The 15,612-nt window shown below is 54.7% G+C and overlaps 1 protein-coding gene across 8 annotated transcripts in view; it reads right to left on the bottom strand.

Moving 5' to 3' along the window:
* Nucleotides 1-14,379, bottom strand: part of ARVCF (ARVCF, delta catenin family member) — a 52,539-nt gene extending 38,160 nt beyond the window's left edge. For 7 of the 8 annotated variants that reach the window (XM_015592043.2, XM_015592044.2, XM_015592045.2 and 4 more), the window contains exons 1-3: nucleotides 14,187-14,379; nucleotides 9,207-9,260; nucleotides 8,512-8,652 (exon numbers count right to left, since the gene is read on the bottom strand). In XM_015592043.2, the coding sequence (XP_015447529.1) occupies nucleotides 8,512-8,574 (63 nt within the window). In that variant the 5' untranslated portion in view covers nucleotides 8,575-8,652; nucleotides 9,207-9,260; nucleotides 14,187-14,379. The remainder of the gene's footprint in view (nucleotides 1-8,511; nucleotides 8,653-9,206; nucleotides 9,261-14,186) is intronic. The other variant, XM_015592047.2, reaches the window with a different exon arrangement.
* Between the last annotated feature and the right edge of the window lie 1,233 nt (nucleotides 14,380-15,612).

Here is a 15,612-nt window from a genome sequence, read left to right as displayed (position 1 = left end):
TACACATGTATGAGTTACAAAACGGTGGTTGCCAGAGGCTGAGGGGTGGGGGAAATGGGGAGATGTTGGTCAAAGTATACAAACTATCAGTTATAAGATGACCAAGTTCAAGGGATCTAATATACAGCATGGTGACTATAGTTAATAACACTGTATTGCATACAGCAGGTCCTCAAGTAACATTTCACTCAACATCATTTCGTTATGATGCTGATGAGCAGGAGGGAACTTAACTTTTGCTTATATCAATTAGCCTCTGGTAAAATTGGTTACATTATACATTTTTTCTGCCACAGTTCCAAGAACCTATTGACGACATTAAGTGAGGACTTACTGTACTTGAAAGTTGCTATGAGAAGAGCTTTAATGTTCTCACATTAAGAGGAGCTTTATTGTTCTGTAATGACAGAACGATAATAATTATGTGAGGTCCAGAATGTGTTAACTAACATTGTTGTAAACATTTCACTGTATATGTGTATCAAATCATCATAATATATATCTTAAACTTACATAATGTTATACGTCATTTATATTTCAATAAGGCTGGAAATAAAAATATGGGTTATAGACAAAGCTGTACTCAGTAGTAAATTCATAGCCTTAAATACTTTCATTATTAAATGATAAAAAAAGAATACAAATAAACTAGGCTAATCCTAAAATAAATGAGCATATAGGCATCTAAGTCCCCAAACCAAGATTCTCATTGAAACGACCAATGCATCTCTCACTGACTATCTTTCACGTGCCAGAAACAGAGAAATTTCTAACAGATATGGTTCAGAACAGGCCTAAAGGAAGATACAGGAAGTTAACCTATGAACCTAGGATTACATTGTGAAATTCACTGCTGTGCCTCCCCTCAGCTCTTAAGCCTCCTCATGGACAAAGCAGACACAACAAATCTAAGCTTTCTTCTGTTGCCTCAAATGGAACTGATAGTGGTAGTGGGTGGGGACAGAGACCACTTCAGCCTGTACTGGATTATGGGTCAGAGCTAAGTGGCTGCCAGCACAGCACCTGGCATGAGCAGGTACTCAATTTGTTTCTTCTGCATGAAGGAAGCAAGGATGAGCTTCCTTGCTGGAGAAGGGTGCCCAGGTGAACAGAGACCTGTGGCTTCCATGCCTAGGCTGCCTTGAAGAATCAGACTATGTGCCTTACACCAGGGGTTTCCAACTCCTGTGCCATGAGCCAGCATGGGTCCGTGGCCTGTTAGGAACAGGGCCGCATAGCAGGAGGTAAGCAGTTGCGAAGCTTCATCTGTATTTGCAGCTTTTTCCCAGTGCTAGCATCACAGCCTCAGCTCCACCTCAGATCATCAGGCATTAGATTTTCAAAGGAGCACCCATCCCTGGTGCCAAAAAGGTTGAGGACCACTGCCTTACGCAGAGGCCAATTTTTGCGAGAAACTGGAGAAACCTCAGATGGACTGCCTTGGGGCTCCCGAGGGCTCAGGAGGATGCTACCTTAATGAGAGCACCTCTGTATCTAGAATGACACATGGGGTGGGTCATAGAGACCTCACCCAGGCAGAGTCTGCTGAGTCTGGATGTAGGTGTGGCAAGGAGTGAGGCTAGTGGAATCACAGGGGCCAGGTATAGCTTTTATCCTGGGGGGCCGAGGGTGCACATCTCTCGGCGGTTGTTGGGCAAGAGAACCAGGCCCAGCTCAGGAGCTTCCTCTGCCCTGGCTGAAGCAGCTCCTCATCAGCTTCGGGAGAGGGGATGGTGGACACTCCTTCACTCCCATCCATTCCCCTTCCCCTGCCCAAGGCTGCTGTCCTCAAACCTTATATGTCTGGCCTGAGGGTTACTCCTTTTTTCCCATCAGCTGGTGGAGGTGGCAGAGGGTGGGAGGGGAAGATGCTCTCTCTGAGCTAGCAGAGCAAGACAGGTAAGGTCAGGGCAGGGGAGAGTCACCAGGAGCAAGAAGACATGCCAGCTTGCATGCTGGGCCCAGGATTCCTCCAGGGCACAGGGTTGCTGCCTGCGTCATAGGTCACACAGGTCACACAGGCCTCCTTCTCTGACACTGCGCCCTGGGGCATCACCCATCTCCATCCCCAGTAACACCAAACCTCTGGAATACCTGCCTCTGTAAAGACAAAAGCCTAGAAGCATAAAAGATCAATTAAAAATTAACTAATGCCCCTGTTTCAAAGGTTTGGCAAATAAACGTCTGGAATTATTTCTTGAAATACAGATACTTTGAGTTAGTCTTGTTACAAACAATAGCTCCCTGCAGACAAGAAAATGCCAGAGAACTGTCATTAAAAACACAGGGAAGGGAAGGTGTATTTGCTTGGAGCAGGCCTGGGAACAGCCCTCCCCTACCCACTCAGCTGGCTGAGTCTCAGTTTTCCCATCATAATCCCTTGCCCCCATATTGGGAGGTCCAAGAGGGAAGGTGGTCTTGGTCTCACCCAAGTCCCTGGCCACAGCTGGGACTGGGGCTGTGGTGGGCAGGGGGCGGGGAAGGCCCAGCTGGGAGGAGGTGGGCCCAGGTTGGGCCCTGGCCATGGCCCTGCCTCCCTTGGGGCCCTGGACTTGCCTTCCTGGGTGTTGATGAGCCTGCTCTACCCCCAGGAGGTGACAGGTGAGGCTGGTAGTATGTGCCCATTGACTGGGGGGCGGGGAGCATGGCCTGCTCTCTCCCAAGTATTCAGGAAAGATCCTTTGCCTTAGAAGGCTCAGCATGTGGCTCAACAGCTTAGAGCACATAGTCTTCATCCTCCTAGCTCCCATTCCTCAGCCTGGGCAGCCCTTGGCTTCCAAGAAGCTGCTACCTCCCTCTCCCTGCCCCTGCCCCTCTTCCCTGTCCTTACACATTTCCTGTACCTTCACTTCCTCTATACTCCCCCCTCCCTCTGCATGCCCTCTTCTCCTAGCTGCCCTGCCTCCCTCTTACCCTCCCTTCCATGGCATGCTCCAAGGGGTACAGCCAGCATCCCCCCTACCCCTGCTTCCTCAGCACCCTGCCTCCCCATGCATCCCTACCCTCTCTGTCCCCTACATTCCTAAGTCCCTGACCCTACCTCCTCTTGCATCCCTCTCCTCACCCAACTTTGTTTCCCCCTTGCCCTGTCAGACCTTCTGGTCACAAGGTCCCCAGAGTAGGCACACTAAGAGACCCATGACATGCTCCAAGGGGTACAGCCAGCATCCTTGGCAGAGCCCTGGAGTCTTTACCGCATTACAGGCCTCTGAATGGGGCAGGGTAGGAGGTGGGAGCTGAGGTGCCTTGAGCCCTGGGCTTCCAGCTGTGTGCAGAGGACACTCACTCTTACTGTCAGAGCCATCAGTACACCTTCCCTGAGGTTTCCAGGGACTCGCCTCAGAGGTGATCATCTGCAGGAGGGCTGGCACTACCAGGCCTCCAACTCCCTCAGGGACCAGACTGGGGTGGGAGCTGAGGAAGTGCACAGGATCAGGACTGGGTGGGGGGTTCTGAGGGGGAGGAAGAGGCCCCACTACCTATTGTGCCCAGTGCTTATGGAGCTGGGGACCAGCTTGGCCTCCTGATTACCCACATTATTCAACACAGGTCCAGGAATGGTGTTACCTCGCACATGCCTCCTGGGGCATCCAGACTGGCATTCCAAAGGTAAGGGAACAGGGTACACCTCACTGGGGGGTGGCTCCCAGATGGTGTGCCTTCCCAGTGGGGGAAGGGCCCGTCTCCTGTGCACGACAGGGGGACTTGGTGTCTCTCAGTAGAAGGGCTGCCATGGGACCCCTCAGGCTGCTCTCTCAGGCCTTTTCTAGTCTAATAATCTCCACCCAGGCTCTGCCCCCATGAAACAGTGCATGAGCACGCATATACATACATAGGGCCCTGCCTGAACCTCAAGGTCAAACCCAAATTGTTTAAATACAGAAAAACAGCTTTGGGCACTGAGATGTTTACTGCAGTGGCCCTGATAACAGCCTGAGTGTCCACAGTAAAATGTTTCCTGAGTTCTTAGCTGCAGCAGCTGCTGCACAAACCCCAGGACAGAGGGGACCAGGGGCGGGTGTGTCCAGGGAGAAGGGCCAAGTGGGTCAAAGGAGAGGAGCAGCAGGACCAGCACAGGGGACAGCATGGGGAGAAGGGGAGCCCGCCCTCTTGAATAGGTAAAGCATTGACATGGAAGATACTGCGCAGGGGAGGGTGGGGTGGGCTCACAAGGCTAGCAGCTTAAACTGGCAGAGGCAGAAACCGTCTCCTCAGGTGCCAGGGTGTAGGGCTGATACGTGTGATTTCTTTTTCCTTCTTTCCTGCTTTTTCTACATTTTCTATAAACAAGCACGTATTGCTGTGTGTGTGTGTGTGTGTGTGTGTGTGTGTGTGTGTGTGTGTGTGTGTGTATTTCTTTTAAAGGTAACACTGGGGACTCTGGTGTCACTGTTTCTTAGCATCTGTGGGTCAGTCCTGTAGGCTCTCCCTGCCTCTCAGTCCCTCAAGGGAGCCTGGCCCAGCTAGATTCGGGAGGCACCTCTGTGGCATCACTGAAGCTGTAGCCTTGACCCCCAGCCTGGGGTGATGGGAGGTGATGGGAGACACTGTTTTGTGAAAGGTGGGTCTTGCCAGGGCTGAGACCCCTCCACCTACTCTATCCCAGACTCTTCAGTGGCCCAGGTCTCCGTTTCCACATCTGTGTACTTGGTGCCCCCACAGGCACTGGGACCCAGACCCCACAGGCCAGGAAAGGCCACAGGGGCACCAGTATCTCCCTCCAGGGCACAGAGTGAAGGCCCCCGGGAGGACAGGGTTGGCAGCATCTCCGCAGCCTTATTATCTCGTAAAATGCAGACAGCAGCAAGTACATTCAGACGAATGAATGGCCTAATTAGGATTTCAGGAGAGTGAAATATTTTGAAAGGAAAAGTTAAACTAAAGGCATATTTGAAATACCAAACTCATCAACTGCAAACATCAACCTGGCAAGATGTATCTCGAGGTGGGGTATCTTTGGCTCCCCAACCAGAACATTGGGCAGTCATCTCTGTGGGTGAGAAAAGCTGGGACCTCAGGCTCCCCAAATCAGAATGCGGTGGGGTGGTCCCTGCAGCAAAGGACCCAACTCGCAGGGTCGAGCTGATGACTTCAGGTGCCCTGGCAGAGGGTCATATTTGGACCAGAGCACCCAGGGCCTAGGGGAAAGGAGGTTCCCTAGCAGTCTGACGGTCTAGGGGACTTCACGGGCAGCTTCCCTGGGGGATAGTCCAACCAGGGGAACGAGGCAGAGCAAGTCCAGGGACCAGCCCAAAGCTGATTCTGGCCAGAGTGACAGTGAGAGGCCCCGGGGGAGGAGGGGCAAGGGATGTGCTGGGAGGAGAGTGATGGGGCTGGAGGCTGGAGGGGTGAGGGTGAACTCATTAAAACAGCCACTGTGGGTTTGCAGAGACTGCCTAGAATGATCTGTGGGCAGAGCGTAGACCGCCTCACCAGGCTGACCCTGATGCACCGTCCATGCCACTAGCCATAAAATTCCCTGAGCAAGGGATGGCACAGCCAGAAGCTGGCACAGCACTCACACCATAACTGCAGTGGCTGGCACCAAGCCCTTCGTGCAGCCTGTGGGAGAGCAGGGCCAAGGTCTGAACCCAAGTCCTGCAGCATAGATGTTCTTCCTCCCGCCCCATATGAGAAGCATGGATTCTGGGGGTGAGAAGGGGCTTGGGGCTTCCCTGGGGTCTTTGGTCTTGTCTCCTACTTCTCACATTGAGCCCACCTGGGGAATGAGCCCAATTACAGAGGCCCCCAGACATTTGGCTTAGAGCAGCCCATAGGCAAGAGGGCAGCAGCCTGCCTGCACCAGGCTCCCCAGCCATGTGGGCAAGATTCTTGTGCGGAAGACAGACTGGCTAACCACTACTTGTCTACCAGCCTTGGAGGCTGACACAAACAGTACACAGACAAGCACCTAGCCTGATGGTGCCTCCTCTGGGGTAGTGAAGATGTCAAAACCGTGACCCTTGACGAAGAGGCCATTTTTTACTCCCCACAGCATGACAAAGCCACTTAAGCAAGGGACACATGGGAAAGCCCACGAATGCTGTCATTGGGAGACCCGTGCTCCTCCTTGCAAGGTGGCTCAGGAGCTGTCTCTGGCCACAGACAGCACACAGCATTCGAAGGCTGAATGCCCACAAAGGGGGTTAGGTCACTTCTGGAGCTTCTGAGGGGGTCCCACTATGATGGGGACCTGTTCACAGTAATCAAGAGTGCGCAGAGGGACTACGAGCCCAAGACACAGGGAGAACAGAGCAGGATGTGCAAGGGCCAGCACTTGACACAAACCCACACAGGGAGGGCCAATGGGTTCTAGACAGCACCAGACTAAGGTGAGTCCATAGAGGGAGGAGGATCCAACTGAGTGGACCCAACATGTCCCTGAAGAGTAAACATGCAGTATGACCGACTTCTGAGAACAAAAGCTGATCAAGAGAGGCCCTGGTCTGATTTTTTTAAGGATCCAGTGGGCACCGGCCAAGGGCAAGGCATTTGCTGCAGGCACCACAAACCCAAGGACATATTACGTAATAGTTCCAATTTCTGGTGACAGAAAATATTAGTCAAGAAACAGTTCAGATACAATTGTATAAACAAAATTAAATTTTCACCTCACATTTATGTCAAAATAAATTCTAGATGGATGAAATCTTGAGTGTACACACTAAACTAGAATACCTATAGGAAAAGATTGATGTGTATTTTTCTGGCTATTTGCTAGGCAGGACAATGCAAGAACAACGGAATAAGTAAAAGAGGAAAAAATTAAACAAGTTTCACCACAAAATGTGAAAAATTTATGAACATTAAAACTATCACAAACAAAAATTAAAAGGCTGAAAATAACTTTCAGCAGGCAGATAGATAAGGGGAGAATTCAAACTTTAATGTGTAAAGACTCATACCAATGACTGAGAAACACATCAAATCCCCAAGAAACCCCAGCCTGGGGCCAGCAGTCACAGAAGCGCAGCCTTGCTCAGCTGCAAAGGCCACCCGATGCTGGGTGAGGGTAGTTTGAGAGGTGATATCAGTGCTGGCATGGCAACGATGAGGAAAACCCATGTCCCCCAGGCTTCTCTTGCCCAAGCCTGGCACCACCGTCACCCCAACACCACCATTCAGCTCCCCCTTCTTGTTACCCTACTATTCATCACTATCTTGCAATTCTATGGTTGGCCACTCCCTTCTCTATCTGTTGCCATGTCATCAGCCAGGCTGAGGGCTCCCCCAAGATGGGGTAGGACCTAATGTAGTCACAATGCCCAGTGTCCAGAATGAAGTTAATTGAGCAAGTACTAAATGGCCGAAGGTGAGCATGGGGACACATGGGTGCTTGCCCTCAGCCCAACCTAGTCCTGAGGCACATCCCTATCACCCTCTGATATGGATAGGATCTAACTCCAGGGGCCAGCAGAGCAAGTAGCCCTTAACCAGGACCCAGGTTCTACTTCCCAGTCTCTAAAACAGCCCCAGCCCAGAGCAGAGATGATACAAATACCACCACCATCCCTCCAGTGCTCATGGCAGACACAAACAGTCAATTACCATGGCAGACAAAAATAGTTAATCACCACACTTAACAAGGGCAAGACAGATGAGATAGGGAGAGGCAGAGATGCACACAGAGGGCCAGAGAGGAACAGGGAGTAAACCAGGAGCTGGTGGCAGGGAAGGCGGGACAGGAAAAGCACAAGCAAAGGCAGCAATAGTGGGCGAGAGTGGCGGGCAGCCTCCTGCAGGCCCTGTTATCAGAGCTGTTATTGTGTCTGGTGGCCTGCCAACCTGAGGCATGGTGGCCTACCAGGAGTTAAGGGGGGATAAGGGCCAGCACTCTGCTACCCTTGCCCCCAGATACCACTTCACCTGTGCCACAAGCAATGTATCCTAAGACTTAGATGCAGCCTGAGCTTTTTCATCCTAATCCAGAAGCCCGTGTGTGGACCACCAGCCTGGCCACCAAGATGCCTGGCGGGACCTCCGTCCTCCCACACGACCAGTTGGCAGTGGATCCCCAGCTCCTATCAGCCCAGTTGGCAGCTTCCCACACCTGAGGTGCCGGGGAACAAACAAGAAGGAACACGGTCCCCTGTCCCTCTCCTCTGTTGTACGGCCCTCAGCACAGGACACTCTGGCATCTGGAGGCCTAAGGGATCCTGAATCTGTAGTCACTGCTTCCTTGCCGCCACCTGAGCATGTCACCAACTGGGCCAGGCCCTCTGCACTAGACACTGGGGATCCACAGGGCTGGACAGGCTGAGTCTCCCATTGAGATGGCAGCCGGTGGAGTAAGGGCAGGGGCAGACCACTGGGCTGGGGACTAGGTGCCTGCGCTGGAGGAAAAAGTGTGACTGGGGCATTCTTACAAACTATCGCAACTCTGTGAGTGCCACCACCATAGTAAACTCTGACAGACCGGGGTGCCAGCAGGTTACCCCTTCTCACCATTTGGAGGGTTCTGGGGGGACACAGGGACCAAATGGTCTCCTGCTACCCTTCCTAGTACCATACCTCAGTCCCACGGGAGCTGTGATTAACAGAGGAAACCACGACGCTGATAACCCCCAAGACCATGGGCTAGCACAGGGTGCCCCGGCTGTGACCAAGGCAGTCAGGCTACTCAGTGACATGATGTCCACAGCTGCTTTCGCCCTACAATGACAGGGTAGTGTGGCTGTGAGTGGCAGACCTTATGACCCATAGAACCGATACATTTACTGTCTGGCCCTGTCAGACAAAGCTTGCTGCTTGGCCTCGGTGCCCCCCTTCTAGTGCTTCTGGTGCCCGGCTGGTGGTTCCAGTCTCCCTGGGGCAGCAGGGATCACCCTGAGCTAAGAGTGGAGCTGGGAGGCTGTGCCAATATCAGACACTGCTTTGGCAGGTGTCCAAGGCAAGGTGGGTATACAGCAGTCCAGTTAACTTCCTGGTCAGCTGGCCCTACCACAGGCTCATCTCTCAAGCTAGATGTCAAATGGTAGCTGATGTCCAACAGTCAGGCCATCAGTGAATGCAAGCAGGGGTGGTGAGAGGTCACCGCATCTAGCCCTGTCCAGCCCAGGATGCTGTGCCCACCCAGCAAGAGGGTGGTCGGAAGTACACACCACTCAAGGCCATCCCTCTGTTGACCATACCCACCCCGTCTACCAGGACACTCTGCTGACCTGTGTCAGGAGGGGATGTGCCCAGGCCAATCCCAGGTTACCTACCTGTATAGAGGAGAGATCAGTATGTCCTAACACCCATCCTGCTGACTCCAGCTCCTGCAGGAAAACCAGAGGGTACCTTGTAAAGCCTACCTGCCAAGCTATGTCTCTTCCGGGTGAGGCCAGACTCCCGGATGGGCACTGTCATCCCTGACCCTAAGGTTGTCCTATGGTGCTTCTGACAGGCACCCACACAGTCATGGGCACTCTTGTTCTCACTCTACTGGGACTATCACATCTGCAGTTTGCATGGGACTGTTAACTATCTTTTAAAAGTGTGATTATTGAGTTGTGGGCTGATGTCCCTCTTCCAGAAAGCTGGGCATGCTTCGCTGTGATAAAGGACACAACAGGGAGAGCTGTACCAGGGTCTAACCAGCCAACACAGGGAGTCACGACCCCCTAGGGGTCTGTCCTCCACCCACTGGGTCCTGCTACCCCTACCTGTCCTGTAGAACAGACCACCTGCCTCTCCTGAGGCTCCCTAAGGCCAGCCCAGCTCCCCAGTTCCTGGGCCCCAGGGGTTGAAGCTATGGCGAAGTCCTCTCACATGCCCGAAGCCGTGTGGACGAAGGCCCCACACAGCCTCCATTCTTGGGTAATGGCCTGGGAGACACATTCCTTCTCATATAGAAGACTTAGAACGTTGCAAGAGTGTCTGTGTCATGAAAAAGAAAAACAGGGTGGCATAGACAGGCAGGGAGAGTCTGGACCACATATGGGAGACCATCTCCCAGGGGACATGGGTGATAGGAACTTTCATCCTCAGCTTTACAGTGTTTTCCAAATTGTTCCTGCCTCTGTCCAATTTTCTTTTGTGGATGTGACCCATTTGGGAGCTGGAGGGTGGGTCTCCCGCTGCCTTGCTGCAGCCCCTTCATCAAGGGAAGGGGCTTCAAGTTGCGGGGAGCACAGGGTCGGAGTCAGGACACTGGGGACAGAGGCAAGGAAGAATGAGGACCCAAGCCAGGCATGCATACACATGTGTGTACATGCACACAAGCATGTGTGACTGGGAGGGGAGGCATGGTAAGGAGTCCACACAACCACTGACAACCTCTTGCCCATAGCATAGGCGTCACTGCTTTTACCCCAAGGTCTGAGGCTCAGGGATCAGCTTTTGCTCACAAAGTGACATTTCCAGGATGCCTTGGCTATTGGCTTAAATGTTCACATAGATCTTGTCCCAGAGAACTATGTGCCTTTTTTTTTTTTTTTATAATCAATTCTGATAACTACCAGCTTCTCCCCAGCACTGGCCTCACGCGAAGCGTTGTGAAGTGCTGGCTGTGCACCATCATCTCATAGACTCTCACTCAGCACCTTGGGTTGGCCTAATTCCCCATTTTATAGACGGGGAAACTGGGTCCAGGCAAGACAGCACTGGGCCAGGATTTGAATTCAGGTCTTCCTGCCCCTAGGATGCCCCCTACTCACCCATCTAACCAGGGATGTGAGGTCATAAGAATGTGCTCCTTCTTTGTGGGGCTCCAGCCAGGCCAAGAACTTCACAAATGCAGAGGAGAGCCAGGAGTAGACACCAGTATGGGGTGGGGGTGTCTGCAGGGCTGCGGGGGTAAGGAGGTCCCAGGGAGAGCTTCCCACAGGAGGGTGGGAGCATAGAGATAGGGAAGATCTGGGGGACGGCCTCAGTCTCCATCCCCAGGGCGCCCTTTGCACAGCACTGTATATATAGGGATGAGGAAGAGTCTAATAGGTGCCCTGGGGCAGTGGGCGAACAGACTTGAGATATGAAGGTAGAACCAGTGACAGGATTTGTGACAAGAGGGTGAGGGGGTGGTACCTGTCTTGGGGAGCCCTTCTCACCACTCCCTCAGGGCTGATCTATAGGCTCTGGGGTCACCGACTAGGCCTAGGACCCTGTACCAAGAGCCTTGGGGTCAACAAGGCCACCACACCTCTTATCAGGCCCATCCCTACAGGGCCTTGGAAAGACCTGCTGTATCTCAGACTGGGGCAGAAGCCCAGCTAGGCTGCAAGGGCCAGCCATAAGGCCAGAACAGCAAGCTATGGATCCGTAGATATCAGACAGCAAGAGGTAACTCCCATGGGCACAAACCAAGTCCAGAGAAGGGATGGGGCCAGGGCTGGGTGGGCTGGGCAGGCTGGGTGATTGGCTTGGGCAGTGAGGAGCCTGGGTGCGGGTCCAGGAGGTCTGCCTAAGAGCTCGTTCTGCACCAGAACCTTGAGTCCTACTGTAGAATGGCATGTTCTTCCAGGCTACTGGTCACTCTGGTCATTCAGTGTGAAAAGGCATGAAAAGGCACTCACTTTGGCTGCACCTTCTCATTTTACAGACAAGGACACTTAGGCAGAGGGAGGCACATACCCGCCGCCTTGAGTGGCTCACTTGCAGTCCTTGCCTGGACCACCGGGTGATGGCACAGCTGGCCTATGGAAGCCAGCAAGGCACCTGAAGGAGGACTTACTCTCAAGGCTATGCAGGTACAGGGCCCATCCTTCACTGTCCTTGTCAGAGCCTGTGCTCAACCACCCTGCCATCTAGACCTCAGGTCTCCTCTGCCTGCACCAAAGGTGGTGAGGAGCTCCGGGGGTACCGAGGGGCGTTGCCCTAGGGATCCTTGGTCTTCTCCAGCCATGTACCCTGGACAGGGAGCCTGGAGAAAACAGAGCTGTGGCTTCCCCACCAAGTGCCTTGGGAAGGGTCCCGGCCCCAGGATGAGGCTGGGTGGAGCCGCCGGTCTCGCCTGCTATGGTGGTCCCAGGCGCCCTCTGGTGGCCACCCTTGGCTTGTCACTTCTTTGCTAGAGGTTGCTGGTCCCTCAGGGTTCATTGGGACAGTGGGAAGGCCTGTGCCAGACCCAGGGTGGAGGGAGCAGAAAGCGGGGAGCTATGTGGGTGATGTGGGTGTCTACCAACTCTGGGCTCATCTTCTTGACCTGTGAAATAGGCTAAGATGTCTAGCCTTCCCAGTTAGGAAGGCCCACAAAAGGATTCCTTTCTTTCCATGGACGTCCCCGCTCCGGTTACTTCCTAAATCTGAGGCTCCTGCAGAGTGGATCTCATCCTAATCTTGATAGAAGCTGGAGGCAAAAGAACAGACGCCTCTCCCAACCCCCATTTTATCTACTATTGGGGAAGTTCCCAGAATCCTTTGTGTTCCATCCTGCATCCCACAGTGCTTGCCCCCAGGGCCCCCATCCTCCATCCCTGGTTCCCCACCCCAACTCTGCCCCCTCCTTCACTCTGCTGAGACTGGGCCAGGTCACAGGGCAGATGCTAGGGGCTGGCTGAGGCTCTGGCATGCCTGCTGTTCTTGCCCCCCAGCTGAACTAATGTTCCCTGCTCCTCTTGGAGGCAAAGGATCAGGGAGGGTTCATTGCACCCCAGCCTGTCTCTTAGGGCAAAGGGGGTGCAATGAACCCACCCTGAATCATTATGCAATACAAACAGGGATGGAGATGCAGAGTGACCCCTGGGACTGGGAAGAGACCTGAGGGGCTACCCTGGAGGAGGCACCACAAAATCCAGATGTGGCGGGGGGTGGGGGCAGCTCTAACTTAGTAGGTGTGATGGCTTGGGGTTGGACCCAGTTCATCCAGGAGGTACTTGGCCATCAGGTACGGGAATCCTGTAGAAAACTGAGTAAGGAAGAGCAGGATGGGGCTGACTTGGCTGTACTCATGTGATCCTCCTTCTCAGGCCAGGGCCAGAGTCCTAAGCACAGCAAGTGCTGTGTGCCCAGCCCTGTGCTGGGTGCTGGCAAACCACAGGCTGTGGGGGCAGCAGCGGACAAACATGATAGAATGGATGGAATAGGGCAAGGCTGGGAAAAAGCATGCCTTCCAGATTCATGGCCCCACACTCTGTGGCTGAGTCCAAGGCCTCACTTTGTGGGGGCTCCTGGGCTTAGCATGCTGGGCAGAGGGCTCTGACTATCCGGTGTCCAGCACCATCCCAGGTCCAGAGATATACTGAGCACAGGACAGGCAGGACTTGTTCAGGACGGGCAGACCTCTGCTAGCAACCTGGATCTGGGAGTAGAGGTGGGTGCGGAGGGGTGTCCCACGGCGCCCCTGGTGGTGCTGGCCTTATGGGAAAGATTGCCCCTACCGACACTAAGCTGCTCATACTCTGGGTCCCTGGGTTTATAAATCCTGACCTGGTATGTACCCTGCACAGTGCCATGGGTGACACTGGGAAGGAGCATGAATAAGGGGTAACTGCTTTAAGTTACATTAAGAGTCTATCCTAAAGGATCAAACCCTATTGGGCTGGTTCTTTGTTTCTAAACGTCAGGAAATGGGAACCTGAATGATACACTCTGCATAAGTTAGAAACGGTGATTTATTTTAAGTATCCAATGTTTAGTTATTTAAAAATTAAAATGGAAGGCTAGGGATCCCAGGCTATCCACCCAAGGCGACACGTCAGAGAACTCGGGCTGAGTACCAAGGCGGCACAGGGGAGAAGGGTGCGGGAGGTAGGGGCCCAGATCAGGGCACCAGACATGGTCCCTGGCCAGCGTCCCCTCCCTTGTCCTCTAGGCAGCGGAGCAGCGCAGCGCGGGGACATCCTCCTGGCCCTGTCGTGTCCCCGCACTACCCGTAGGCGCACCGCCCCAGGAAAGTTCCCCGGTTCCGCCGCCCCTCTGGCCGTTGTAAAGTTTCCGTGGCTGCCCAGCTGTGGCTGCGAGGCACTCGGCGTCGCGCAGAGCCAACGCGGCTAAGCGCTGTGCGGGGCGCTCGGGCCAGTCGGGCAGGGCCCCGAGGCCGCGCACAAAGGGACCAGCCCCCGCCAGTCGAGGGTCTCACGCACCGCAGCACGGGCGACATGCGGGTGGGGCGGAGCCGGGCTTGTGTCCCCACCCGGACCTCGACTCCCAACCCAAGACCCCACCCCGACTCGGCCCCTGCCCAGCCTGCAGCCCCGATCTCGGCCCGCACCAAAGGTTCCAACCCTCTTACCCTCTGCGGGCCCCGCCCCCCGGCCCCAGCCTACCTGGAGCGCAGCGTGGGCAGCTCCGCAGCGCGGCCCCCGCCCCCAGGCGGGCGTCCCAGGGTTCCTGAGAGCGCGGGACGCGGTGCGGGTGGCTGTACGCGGGGCCTCGGCTTGGACCCGTGCAGGGCCTGGCCCTTCCGGGCCCGGCACGCAGCCCCAGGCTAGCCCTCCCGCCCTTTGCACGGCCGGTGCGCAAAAGCGGTCCCGGCTGGCGACGCGGTAGTCCGCTCCGCCCTATCCGACCGCAAATTTTCCCATTGGTCGAGAGACCCGGCTCGACCCGGCAACCGGCGTCGATTGGACAGGCTAGGGGAGACGCCGATTTGCCATTGGGCCACCGGGATGTCTGTCTCAGCTGACAACCGGCCCCCTTGTAGAGCGGCCAAGGCCAGGCACCTGCAGGTACCGCTGCCGCCGCGCCTCCGACCGCCTTGGAGGACGTCCACGAAACTTCCGGCCCCGAGTGAGAGCTGGCAGGCCCAGCGCCCCCTCCCCAGACTCCAGCTGGGTTTCCCTCATCACCATCCCCCAGTTTGCTGGTCGTCTTCACCAGCACCTGCGGGACTCCTGGCGCTACGCACAGCATTCTCCTGTCCACATCAAATTGTATTTCTCACACAATCCGCGAGGAAGAGTTCTGCCGCCATCCTGGTTTACAGATGAGAGACTGAGGCTCAGAGATGTTCTCACTTGCTTTAGGTCACCGGGGCTCGAACCAGTTCATCACACACCTGAGCCTGGGGGCTCCCCCATCCTCATCGCTCCAGGGTTCCCACAGCAAAAGCATGGATGCGGCCTTGGCTCAGCGAGGCAGTGGTGGATGAGGGCCTGCAGTACTTACCAGGGCAGGAAGGGACCCCTCGGTGGACCAGGGATTTTCCTCCCCCACCAGGCCTGAATCTGCAGACACCTTGGGCTCAGCCCATCCTGCAAGGCCCCATAGGACCGCCTTCCCTCATCTCTCTCATTTCATCGCCACAGATCTGGGCCTGGGGAGGAGGAATTTGTGCCTTTATCACCCCCATCTTTGTGGTGTCCCATTTCTCCCCGCCAACCCCCGGTCCCAGAGGAACACTGGGGTTCGGTCACCCAGATTGAGTTTAGCAAAGGCTGCATTTTCTTGCCAGGTGGAGAGCAGTCACCTGGTCCCTGCAATGACACAGGGCCCACACGTGACCATGAATGTGACAATAACCCTAAGCCAGCTTCACTTAACTTTGTGGTATGAGGTACACTAGTGGGATGCTGCCCACTGGGGCTTGTTTCAGAGGGTTCCTGAAATGGCCCTTCGACCAGTGACCCTGGCTTATTCTTGATTCTAAGCCTTTTCTGCCTGGTTGCACCTGGAGATGACCAGATCCTTAGCTCATCATTTTCCCCACAGCCACCCAGGGAGCCACACTGCCCACAACGGTGCTGATAGGGG

This window comes from Pteropus alecto, unplaced genomic scaffold, assembly GCF_000325575.1.
Source record: "Pteropus alecto unplaced genomic scaffold, ASM32557v1 scaffold135, whole genome shotgun sequence".
Taxonomy (NCBI): Eukaryota; Metazoa; Chordata; class Mammalia; order Chiroptera; family Pteropodidae; genus Pteropus; species Pteropus alecto.
Note: the sequence above shows the minus strand (reverse complement) of the source record. Positions and strands in the feature narration are given on the sequence as shown.